The sequence below is a fragment of the Eretmochelys imbricata genome, chromosome 23 (assembly GCF_965152235.1).
Source record: "Eretmochelys imbricata isolate rEreImb1 chromosome 23, rEreImb1.hap1, whole genome shotgun sequence".
Taxonomy (NCBI): domain Eukaryota; kingdom Metazoa; phylum Chordata; order Testudines; family Cheloniidae; genus Eretmochelys; species Eretmochelys imbricata.
Genome location: NC_135594.1, coordinates 940,698 through 952,822, shown reverse-complemented (window position 1 = coordinate 952,822; position 12,125 = coordinate 940,698). Strand labels below are relative to the sequence as shown.

General features: G+C 65.4%; 1 protein-coding gene across 1 annotated transcript; it reads left to right on the top strand.

The window, feature by feature from the left end:
- Positions 1–4,085: 4,085 nt before the first annotated feature.
- Positions 4,086–11,911, top strand: PPP1R14A (protein phosphatase 1 regulatory inhibitor subunit 14A). The gene is made up of 4 exons (XM_077840574.1): positions 4,086–4,329; positions 9,400–9,480; positions 10,143–10,175; positions 11,513–11,911. Exons 1-4 carry the CDS (start codon positions 4,123–4,125, stop codon positions 11,603–11,605), a joined length of 414 nt encoding a protein of 137 aa, XP_077696700.1. The 5' UTR covers positions 4,086–4,122; the 3' UTR covers positions 11,606–11,911.
- Positions 11,912–12,125: the final 214 nt, after the last annotated feature.

Below are 12,125 nucleotides of genomic sequence, written 5' to 3'. Positions count from 1 at the left end.
GTCCCACCCCCCCGAGCCAGCCAGAGCATGGCCCAGTTCCCACCTCCCACCCCTGGGCCAACCAGTCTCCCGGACCCAGCGCTGGGCCAGAGGTGGCGCCCCCTAGTGGAGACAGACACCTGCCATTGCCACAGAGTCCCACAATTGGGTGGGGGGATGTCGCCTCAGCTCCGGCCGGTGTCGACGCTGTGACCTCCCTCCCCCACCAGGGGGCAGCAGGGGGGTTCTCCTTGGGCACGTGGAACGGCCCCCAACACAGGGCCCGACCCAGCAAAGAGGCCCTGGATTCCGGTGCGGGTCACGGCCTGTGCCACTCACCGGGTCTCCCGGGCCCCCCCGGATGGGGAGAGCCGCCGAAAGGCTCAGTCGCCGGTAACAATAAAGGCTGACGGGGCGAGGTGCACAAGGGAGACCCGCACGCTGGGTTGGGCCACCCGGGTCCCAGCCAAGGGCGGTGTGGAGATCGGGTTCGGTAAACAAAAGAGAACGGGGCGGAAAATGAATGGACCAAAACTGGTGCACTGGACACTAGGCTTAATTGGCAGACGACATAACGAGGAGGCTGGACTAAGCCGCCCACTCCCCCTCTGGAGTCCTTGGCAAGAGATGGTGGGGTGACGAAGTGGGGGTTTTATTCGTCTTGCTCTGTTACATGGGAGTCCTGCTGTCCTATACGAATACAGGGTGTGCCTTAGTGTCCCTGTGTGCTGCGCCAATGCCTCGGGGGTGGGAATTGGGGCTGTGGGTTTGCGGAGGCCCTCGGAGCAGGTGAGGCTGCCCAGCTATTTGCAGCTTTGTAACCTGAGACCTAGGCGGGGGGGAGGGGGTGCGACCAGGTGACACCTTTGGCCCGGGAAGCGAGACAAAGAGATGGAGGAGGGGCAACGGGGGGGGGGGGGAGGGTCGGACGTCGGGTGGCTGGTGGCTGGAGCCTGGCAGTCTCCGTGGGGGAACTGGAAGGGGGGAATCCAGGGCGTCTGGCCCAGGATTTCCAAGATGGACTTGGCTGAAAGTCACTGATGTCTGAAATAACAAGCTCTGTTCTGTGCTGTGGTCCTGTCGACTAATAACCTGTCTGTTTTACGCTGGCTGAGTCCCATCTGACTGCGGAGTTGGGGGGCAGGACCCTCTGGCTTCCCCAGGACCCCGCTTGGGCGGACTCGCTGTGGGAAGCGCACGGAGGGGCAGAGGATGCTGAATGCTCCGAGGTCAGACCCAGGAAGGGGGAAGCCGGGTGAGCTGTGTGTCCTGCAGACAGGCTGTTCAGAGAGAGGAGGCTCCCCCAGAGTCCTGCCTGGCTTTGTATGGAGTAGTTCCAGAGCATCCCACTTCTGCCACCTGTCACGGGGTCCCTGGGCGATGCTCTGGAACTGCTCCCCATGAAGCCAGTCAGGACTCTGGGGGAGTCTCCTCTCGGGGAGCAGCCTGTCTGCAGGACACACAGCTCACCCGGCTTCCACCTTCCTGGGTCTGACCTCGGAGCATTCAGCATCCTCTGCCCCTCCATGCGCTTCCCACAGTGAGTCCGCGCAGGCGGGGTCCTGGGGAAGCCAGAGGGTCCTGCCCCCCAACTCTGCAGTCAGACGGGACTCTCAGCCAGCCAGTAAAACAGAGGTTTATTAGACAACAGGAACATGGTCTAAAACAGAGCTTGCAGGTGCAGAGAACAGGACTCCTCAGCTGGGTCCATTTTGGGGGGCAGGGAGCCAGACAACCATGTCTGCCCTTCACTCCATGTCCCCAGCCAGCCCCAAACTGAAACTCCCTCCAGCCCCTCCTCCTTTGGGCTTTGTCCCTTTCCCGGGCCAGGAGGTCACCTGATTCCTTTGTTCTCCAGCCCTTTAGCTCTCACCTTGCAGGGGGGAAGGGCCCAGGCCACCAGTGGCCAGGAAACAGGGTGTTGGCCATTTTCTGTGTCCAGACCCCTGCACACACCTGCCCTCTAGGGTTCTGCAAGGATCATACACCCTTACCGCACCACCTAGATGCTTAAGAACTGCATAGGGGAAACTGAGGCACCCCCACACTATTCAGAGGAAACATTAAGAACAGTCCCACTTCGTCACACCACCGTGTGAGGATGGGGTGGGAGGGTGGAAAGAAACAGCTTTGTCATCTATCTGCTGGGCCCCAGGATCCCATCTGCCATGGCACCTTCACCGTCCAAGTCATGGGACGTCCTGGCCAGGCCAGAGAAAGGGCCTCGATGAGATCGTCCTCTCCAGCAACTCCGGCTAACTCTCTCAATGCCTTCTGGGCCACGAGACGGGGGCTCCTGCGGCTGCCACGCCCGCCCTTGGTTTCGTTTGTCTTCCTCAGTGTATTTTTTCCTCGCTGGTTCCTATCTGAGCCAGCCGGGCCTGTCTGGTTGCCAGGGCTGCTGGGAGCCCGTGCCCAGAGAGGCAGTTAAAAGCAACGCCCTAAACAGCCCATGTTGGTATGAGTTTGCCAGGTCTCGGCGCGGCTGCTCAGACCACGGCCTGGGCCCCTGTTTCTCCAGCACTGAGGCTGCATATGAGAGTCAGCAGTGGGGACAGACGCCGGGGCCCCCTCTCTCTCTTTGCCTGGGCTTCGCTTGTTTAGTTGTAGGAGAAGCAGGGATGGTCTTTAACGACAGCAGAGGGACGGTTGAGACCCTCTTCAACGGTCTCTGAATCTGTGCACGCTGCTGCAGCCGCAGGGATTGGGGGTGCTGGGAAAACAAAAGCCCGACAGATGCTCCAACTATTCGCCCTTCTTTTTTCCGTAGTAAAAGGCTATAAACAAGGACCGGTGCCTTTGCCAGGGGACCGAGCGGGCTGTGTCTCCCTGCGCAAACCCCTGCCCCAGGCGTAACTCTGCGTGGTGCCAGGGTCCCGTCACGCCAGGGACTCTCTGGCCCATTCATTGCACTGCAGGCGGCATACGGAATTCGGACCTTTGTGAGCGACCCGGAGCCGATGCTGTGCCGGGGAGCGGGACATCAGGAGAGGAGCGCTAGCGATGCGGGTGGAACAACGAAGACTGCAGAAGTCCCCGGAGACGCTCACAGCTCCCGAGGTCGGGGGAAGAGAGGAGAAAATGGCACAAAGACGGAAGCAGCGGAGCCGTCTCGATGCAAATGAACGTTTGGGGCCAGGCCACTTCTCCATTCCTGAGCAGCTCACCCAGCCCAGGGGAAGCACTGGTGGGGCCGTGGTCAGGGCACGCACCTGGGCCACGGGGAACCGAGATCAGATTCCCTGCCCTGCCTGCCCGTGGGCACGGCCCTGCCTCTCTAGGGATGTGCCCAGGTGTAGGGCCACTGAGTGCTCCCTGGGAGGACTGGGGGCTCCCCGAGCTCTGCCACGATGCTGGGCACGCACCTGACACCAACCTCTGCGGAGAGGAAGCACAGTCTAGTGGTTAGGACGCTGGCCTGGGGTGCAGATAGCCAGGTTTCAATTCCCCGCCTCCCCAGACTGGCTGTGTGACCTGGGGCAAGTCACCAGGGCCCAGACCCTCCCTGGTGCAAAGTGTCCTCACACAGTGAACGTGGATTGACACCGGCTGAGGGTTGTCTTCCTGCGCCTCCCTTCCCCACCTGCCAGAGCACGGGATCCGGTGAGACCGGGAGCCACGGCAGAGCAAGGGCCCAGCCTGACCGAGAACCCTGGCCAGCCTCCCACATCAGACCTGCCCAGAGGCCGATGGCTGATGCGCTGGGGGGGGCTGCCACCCAGTGCCTGGGCCTAGCCTGGGAAAACCCCTCCCCCAGCGCCTGGGTCCTGACTGTGGGCACCCCAGGCCAGGCAGTGCGCTGGCCTCGCACCGAGCCCCCCGCCGTGTGCCCCCAAGCACCAGTGCCCCCCAGGCTCCAGCCCTGCCTCCCCCAAGCCCAGTGCCGCCTTGGCCCTGCCCCGCTGCCCCTCTGCCCTGCCTGCCTCCCTCCCGTGCCTCGCTGCCCCCCAGTGCCCCCCACGCGCGGTGCCCGGCTAACCTTTCCCCATAGCGCTGCCCGCCCTCCCCACGCACCGTGCCCCCGGGCCGTGCGCTTCCCGAGGGGCAGTGCCTAGCCCGGCCCGAAGCCCCGCCCTGCCCCGCCCCACGCCATAAGCCGCCGGCTGAGCGGGGTTGCGGCTCCCGTGGCGGCGCAGGGCAGGGATGGCTGCGAACCGGGTGGGCAGGCGGCTGGGACGGGGGTCCCCGGCGCGCTCTCCGGGGAGTACCCGAGCGGAGCCGGCCCGCAGCCCCGGGATCCAGAAGCGCCAAGCCCGGGTGACGGTGAAGTACGACCGGCGGGAGCTGCAGCGGCGGCTGGACACCGAGAAATGGATCGACGGGCGCCTGGAGGAGCTGTACCAGGGCCGGGTGAGCTGCGCCGGGGCGCACGGGACGGGACGGGAGAGCGCCGGGGCCGAGATGGGGGCGCTGGGGCACGCAGAATTTCTTCTCTCGGAACTCGGGACAGAACTTGGCACCTGCCTAGCGCTGGATGGAGATCACTGGGTAGGGCCATGGGACAGCCACTAGCCCCCACTGCCCTTCCAGAGCCAGGAGAGAACCCAGGAGTCCTGGCTTCAGCCCCCCTGCTCTAACCACTAGATCCCACTCTCCTCCCAGAGCCCTTGGCCGAAAGGGGAGCTCCTGCTGCTGCCAGGGCCCTCCTTCCCTGAGAGCCAGGCTCGGTGCTGGGGTGACCCTGGGTATGAGGCACCCTCTGCCAGGGGGTCTGTTAACGATGTGGGGGAGGGGTCTCTGCTGCGCCCCACGCAGACAGCAGCCCGCGGCTCCTAGGGGTGCACAGCGGCTGGCGGGGGTGTGCTGACTCGGTGCCTCTGGCTGTGAGGTTGGAGGGGCTGTGTCTGAGCTCGAGGCTAATGGCTCCCCAGCCCTTTGCTTTCGGGGGCCATGATGGGGCACGCTGGGTATGTACTGCAGTCAGCCCCGCTCTGGAGGGCCGGCTTGGCAGCCCCTGGCCAGGCTGGCTGCTGGGGCCACTAGCCACAGGTTGGACAAGACCCTTTGCCTTGGGCTGGGCTGGTGTCGTGATTAGCCAGGACTCCCCGGCTGTCCCGGGTCTGGGGTGTAGGGATGGAGAGCAAGGAATGGAGACCTGAGACTCGGGGCTCCCTCCCTCTCTTGGGTCTCCACAGGGCGGCTGCATCCCCGGCTGCCCTGTGGGTCTCTTCACTGCCCTGCTGCTTCTCAAAGGGCTACAGAACTTCGGAGGGGCTAGGGGCAACTTTCCAAAGCAACCAGGGAGTGTGGGGGACCCACCAGGAGCTACCCCAGCCTCAGTGCTGTCTGGAAAGTCATCTGGCCCTGCAAGGGGTCTCAAATTGGGGCTCTGACAGCCCCTGGAGCCGTCTCCAATCCAGGGCTTGGCCTGAGGGCTGGACCCCTGCACCAGGCTTTCCTGGCTCAGCTGAGCCGTTGGCTGGCCGTGCTCTCCATTTCTTCCTGATCCCCCCTGAGATCGGCCGTTTGATTCTGTTAAGTGTCTCCGGGCAAGACCGAAGTGCCGCCCAGTCGGGCCTGGGCCAGGTGCCCGTGTGTGGCTGTGTGAAACGCGAGTCTCTCTGGTCAGGGACGTGACTGTCTGAATTCCTAGTGCGGCCACACACCCGGCACCGGTACTCGTGCAGAACGCCCGGCCCAGGCTGCCCGCTCTGGGCTGCCCCAGGGGCCGGTTTAACACTGCAATGTCTCTAGCTGGGGGGCTGGTCTGCAGTCAGCACGTACCTCCCCATCCCAGCTGACCTGGGCTCCCACCTCTGCCTTCCTCTGGGGCTAGGATTAGCCAGGTCTGGCCCTTGTGGCGAGAGGCTGAAGTTGGCTCTGTCTCTGCTGGGGTCCGTTCAGCATGTCGGGCTGCATGCGCCGGGGCTTGTGCCAAGCTGAGCCGATCTCTGGGGGCGAGCAGCCGCGTCTCACGCTTCAGAATATTGGGCCCGATTCTCTGCTGTCCTGCACCCAGCGCGGACACTAGAATCCGGGCCAAACGCTGCCCCTCCGCTCTGCGCGGGTGGACGTGGCTGCCCAAGGAAGTGCAGAATCAGGGCCTAGCTGCCTCCCCCAAGCCCTGAAATGCACCTTGGGGCTGCTCTTTAATTTCTCCTTCAGTGTTCAAACCCTAAAACACTTTTGCCCCCGCCCGGCTGGCCGGCCTGGGGAACCTGCAGCCTCAAGTGCTGCGAGTCGGGAATCTCCAGCTACAAAAATAGCAGACTTTCCCTTTTGCTTCAGCCCTTCCATGAAAGGAGAGAGCAGCTGGTGCGGGCAGCCTGGAGAGCTCCAGCTGCGTTTCCCTCCCAGGCGAAGGGAGATCTCTGCTCTCGCCCAGGGCTCTTCTCGCACCGAGGGAGCTGCAGGTACCTGGTGCAGATGAGCCGTGCACGGGTGCAGCCTTGTCACGCCGCCCCGGAGCAGCGTCTGCAGGAAGGGTTTGCCCCACTGCAGCGTAGAACAGGCCTTGGAGAAGGCAGCTGTTAACGCGGCTGCCTGGGGTGTGAAGGGGCCAGCAGGCGAGACCAAGCTGTTCCCTCTAACTCACCCCTGCTTCGGGCCAGGGCTCTGAGGAAGCCAGCCCCCAGCACGGGATCCCTGAGGCAGCTCCTACGTGGCGCTGAGGGAGCTGTTTGGAAGAGAGTCCAGCGAGGCTCAGCTCCAGATGCTGGGGAGCAGCTGCAGCGGGGTGTTGTGACAGCGGGGCCCTCCTGGCTCGCCCTGGCTGGGTGCTGGGTGAGGTGAGGCGAGGCAAAGCTCCCTGCAGATGCACGTGAGGCCTGGTGCTGCCCAGCCTGCAAGGGACTGGCCCCTGGCGCTCAGGCCGGGTACTGGCTCGGGCAGGGAGGGGGAATGGCTGCAAACCTGTCGCAGGGGAAAGCCATGGGGAATCCATAGACACCCCCCCGTCAGGCCCGGGGAGCCCATCCCTCTCTGCAGGGCTGGCTCCCCAACCCAGGCAATATGAACGCACCTCTCTAGCTGGCGCGTGGGGCAGGAGCCTGCGGGGGCCGGCAGGAAGAGGCGGCTTGGCAGCTGGCTCCCACGCAGATGCCTGGCTGGGCAAGGCGCAGGTGTTCTGGGCTGGGCTCTCCACATCAGGAAGTGGATCTGTGGGTGGCCTGTGGCTGGAGGCATGGCTCAGACTTCCTCAGCCACCTCCACGTTCACATCCTCTACTGGGGGGGGGGTGAAAGGGGGGGCTTCGATGGCCCAGAGCCTGGCCCAGCTCTCAGGCAGATGCCATAAAACCCAGGGCTGGAGCCTGCTCCACGTATCCCGCTGTTAACCCGGGTGCAACGCCCAGCCCCTTCTCGAGAGCAGCACCAGGCTCTGTGCCACGACTGCCCATGGCCTGCACCCAGCTTGGAGAGTGGGGGGGGGCGCTGGGGGGCATAAGGACCTGCATTGGTGGGTGAGGGGTCGTGGTACCTCGATCCCATTGGCTGTAAGTGTGTGGGAAATTCTGGTTTAACCCTTCACATGCCCGGCTCAGGCTTCCCCCGCCCCCAGCCTCCCTTTCTCCAGGCCAGATGGGGTGGGACTGGGAACAGCTGTTCCATTGTCCTGAGTTGTTCCCCTCCTCCTGGGGGCTGATTGCTGGTGGGGGATGGGAGCCTCTTTCCGGGCCTGGACACTGGCTTGGGGAGGGGGGACCGGCAGGTCCCTGCAGAGCAGCCCCCAAGCCGAGCGGACCCGTGGGCTGGTCAGTCCGAGCTGTGTATGGCCCAGAAGGAGCGGAGTGTGGGGGGAGGGGCCTGCAGCCTGTCTGGTGACTGGTAGGGCTGGGGGGTGCCGGGCACAGGGTTTGTAACCTGGCAGCGCAGGGCACCAGCAGGACAATGGGGCTCTGTACCGGGCAAGTCCGGAGCAGCCTGGCCCTGGACCCGAGGGAGGGGGCAGCTGCCAGCTGGATCTGGGGTGGGAGTGCCCAGGGGGGTGTGGGGTGTACAGAGGAGCAGGCTCTAGCAGGCCCCTCAATTCACAGGGGGTGCAGGGCTGGCCCCTGGGCTGCAAGGCTCCGGCAGGTCGTCCGGGATGCCAGGCCAGGAGAGCATGGTGGAGGGGGCTCTGCCCCAGACAGGCTAGGAGAGGTGGGCGTGGGGGGAAGGGCTCTTCCAGAACTGGGGGAACAAAGGGGTCTTAAAACTACCCCACCACGGGGCCGAGCTCTCTGCCCTCACCCGCTGGGCTGGGTGCCTGTGGGTGCTGTTGGGTCAGGCTCTGGCACTGGGTGTGAGGATGGACCAGCTGATGTGGGCCTTGGGGCCTGGCCCGGCTCCCTTCGCCAGACCGGGGCCAGCTGCTCTTGTATCGGGCTCTGGCAGGAAGCAGCCTGCATGCCCCAGGCTGATTGCTGGCATTTCCTGGTGCTGAATGAGCAAACGGGCCAGGAGGGAGGAGATCCCAAGTGACAGCAGGGCCCGGCCTGGGGTCACATGCAGGCTGGGCACCGTGAGAGCTGAAGGCCCCCGCGAATGTGCACGGGGCACGGCTTTGCCTGCCAGAGGGGCTGGAGCCTGGCGCTCCAGGGCTGGGGGGTGCTGGCTTTAACAGGCTCTGGGGGTGCCCAGTGCTTCTGCAGATCTGGGCAGAGCTGGGTCTGGAGCCCAAATTCCTGCCACCTGCTCTAACCCACAACCGCTGCTGGGGTCCTGCATCCCGCTTGGGTGCCCACAACTCATGGAGGAGCTGGGTCAATTGGAGGGGTCCGAGAAGAGCCACGAGAACCAGCAAAGGGTCAGAAAACTTGCCCTGGGTTGGAACGAGCTCCGTTTAGCCTCGCAAAGAGAAGGCTGTGGTGACCGGAGCCCAGCTGATCCGTACCTACGGGCCCCGGGGGACCAATACTGGATCCTCGGCTCGCCCGTCTAGTGCAGGAAGATCTGACATGCCACGGGCTGGAGGCTGAAGCAAGACAGATGCAGACTCTTAAATGTTTGCACCTTATTTCCGGCGAGCAAAATCCCCCAGGAACAGTTCACCAGGGGGTGGGGGGATCTCCATCACCCCCCAGCTCAAAGCAAGAGCAGCTCTGCCCTAGGAGTTACTGGGGGGGCTGGGCCCTGTGGGGTCAGCTGAGATGAGCACAAGGGTCTCTTCTGGCCTCGGGAGCTAGGAATCCTCTGGCCCCAGCTTCCCGGAGCTGGCAAGGGCGGCTTTCAGTGTGTGTGGGGGGGGTGCTGGGAGACCCTGCAGGGCGGGAGGGAAGCCCCAGGGTGAGGTTGGGGCAGACAGGGCCCCTTGCACATGGCTCTCCTGTGGGCTGGCATGGGATCCACTCCCCAGCACAGAGCAGCTTGGAGGAGATTACAGCAGAGACCTGGCAGCTCTAGGGAAGTTGGGGGGGCTGTCTGGGCTGCTCAGTGCCCCGGGCCATGTCCCCACGGCTGCAACACCCCCACCACCCTCCTGAGCCCCCTCTCATTGCAGGAGGCAGAGATGCCGGATGAAGTGAACATTGACGAACTCCTGGAGCTGGACGCAGACGAGGCACGGGCCGCACAGCTGCAGGTGGGTGCTGGGGTCCAGCCAGCCCCCTCCCCTCTTGTCGGCTCGGGGCTCTGGCCTGGGGCCTGTCTGTCAAGGGCGCGTCTGGCCCTGTGCTGCCCGCAGGACTGTGGGGCATGGCCCGGGCTCTGTCCTGGCACGGAGGTGGTGCCCGGGGGGGTCAGGTGGCGCTGGCCATGGGTTGCAACTGCTGTCAGAGGACTTGTTCCACGGCTTCTCTTCTGAGCTGTGTGGGGCTTTGACCAGCAGGGCCCCCCGGGGCTGTGTAATTCAGGCAGAGAAACAGCCGGCGCTGACAGGGCCAGGGAGAGACCTTCTCCTGGGGGCCCGGCAGGCCGCATTTCTGCCTCTGCGGTGAGGCAGACCCCCTACACTGGAATCACTCCAGAGCGCAGGGACGGGGAAAGCTGCTCCACTCTCAAGTGAGGGGGACGGCTCTGCCCCTCGAGGCCTCCTGGCTTGGCATGCCGGAGTCTGGGGAAGGATTGAGCCCCCCTGCTGTAGGGCACGTGCCAGTTGGGGGGCAGGTCCTGAGCTGGGGTGGGTTGTCCCATGGCTGCCGGGGCCCGGAGCTGGCAGGTCCCATCCTCCCGCATGGGTCGGGGCGTGGATCTGCAGCAGGGACCCCGGGCGCCACGCTCAGGTCCACCTGTCTCTGTTTCCAGGGCATCCTGAAGTCTTGTCACAACAACACGCAGGTGAGTGGCGGTTGCCGAGACCCCAACCGCGTCACTGCTCCCATCCTGGTGGGGCCCCAGCGCCCGTATCTTCATTCGCAGCCCACGGGGGCCCTGCCGCCTCGGGGGAGAGCCCGCAGCTCCCCAGCAAAGGGACCCAGGGCTGCTGCCAGCGCCGGGCTGGCCCCTGAATCTACCCCCAGCCCAGCTCAAGCCAAGGGCTTGGTCGCCAGCCAGCCCAAGGGAGCAGGCTGGAGCTCCCTTCCCAGACCGTGCCCAGTGCTGGCTCCAGTCACAGCTTTCCCAGCACTGACCCCGGCCAGCGGTTCCCACGGGACCTGGCTGCTCCGGAGCATCGCGGCCCCACCACAGCCGCCGATCAGGGCTTTAAAAGGGAAAAACATTCGTCCCTCTGCTTCCTCCTTGGTGGCGGGGGGCGAACGGGTGGGGGGGGTGGGGGGCAGCCTTGGAACTCCCCTCCCCCACCCCCGCTTATCTCCAGCTCAGCCAGCTGCCCCATCCCCCAGGTTGGCGACAAGCTGCTTGCAGGAGGCAGCTCTGGCCCCTCTAGCGCTCTGGGTGGGGGGCAGGCAGCTCCAGGGACCGGGGGGTGCAAGGCCCAGGGCTGGCATCCTGCCCTGCCCCCAACAGTCCCTGCACCGAACCCTGTTGAGGGCTCCCCCTTCAGACCCAGCTGTGGCCTGCCGCCCCCTTGCTGCACATCTGGCCTTGTGGCTAAGAGCTTGGGGAGCTGGGCCCTATTCCGGGCTCTGCCAGACACTCTCGGGGCCTCTGCAGCACCGGGGGTCGGGGTTGGAGCCTTCCTGTGTCTGCTGCGACCAGGCCCCTCCCGCTGTGGGGCTGCAGCGTGCGGTGCTGGGGCCCTGCTCTCCCAGCAACGGTCTCCTCCCAGCCCAGACCTGGCTCCTTCCCTCCTGGTACTGCAAGGGCACCTAGACTGCAAAATCTTACCCCTCTTAGGGACGCCCTGAGCCCCAGCACCCGCTGGCACTGACCTCCACGCCTGGTACCCAGATGCCCTGGTGATGGGCACGCTGGGGCTCCCGGGAGCTGGCATCCCAGGGTTTCCCAGGCGGTGAGGGGCTGGGTGGCGTGAGAGCCGCTGGCTCGGGGCAGGGCCGCGTCAGCTCCTCCAGCTGTTGGGCCCAGCTGGGAAGCCTCTGGCAGGAGCGATGATGTGGGAACAGCTGCAGATCGGCCTCCAGTGCGTCTCTGCTCCCGTGCCGCCGCCCCCCGCAGCGGTGTTCCCGGGGAGATGTGGGGCAGGCTTATTCGGGGCTCCCTTCCCCCAGGGGGGTGACCAGGGACGGATGCTCTGCAGCCTCTGTCTCCCGCAGGCCTTCGTGCAGGAGCTGCTCCTCAAGCTACGGGGGCTCCAGAAGCACCAGGCCCTGGGGCGGCCCAGCCCGGAGCTGCCGGAGCGAGCGTGACCCCTGCCCGGGGAGGGCCCCCGCGGCCCTTGGCAGCGGCAGCTTCCCCCAGAGGAATGGGACCAGCGAGGCCCTGCAAATCCAGCCTGGGGCCGCTCGGCGGAGCCTCCTGACGCCACAGCTTGTGCCCCTGCAGCCGGGGGTGGCACAGGCCTGGCTGTGCACAGAGCCCCCCCCAGCCCCCTGGACAGTGTCCCCCTGCCCCCGGCCTACGACTGGCCCCTGTGTAAATCTCGGACGAGCTGGGTGCTTGGGGCTCAGCGGCTGCCTTTGGTCTGTAATAAAGCCTTGCTCTGGCGCGCTCAGGGCCGGCTCTGGGGTTTTTGCTGCCCCCGCTCAGGTGGGGCTGGGGCTCGCGGGCAGCCCTGGAACGGGAGGGAGTGACGTCGCCTTCCCCCAGCGCCTGCAGGGGCTTCCCTCCCCCCCCCGGCCGCGCAGAGAAGCCCCCATCTAAGGGGCGGCACAAGGTGGCACAGGCCTGGCTCCCCGGCAGGACTCGCCCTCTCCGCCCCAGGTAGCG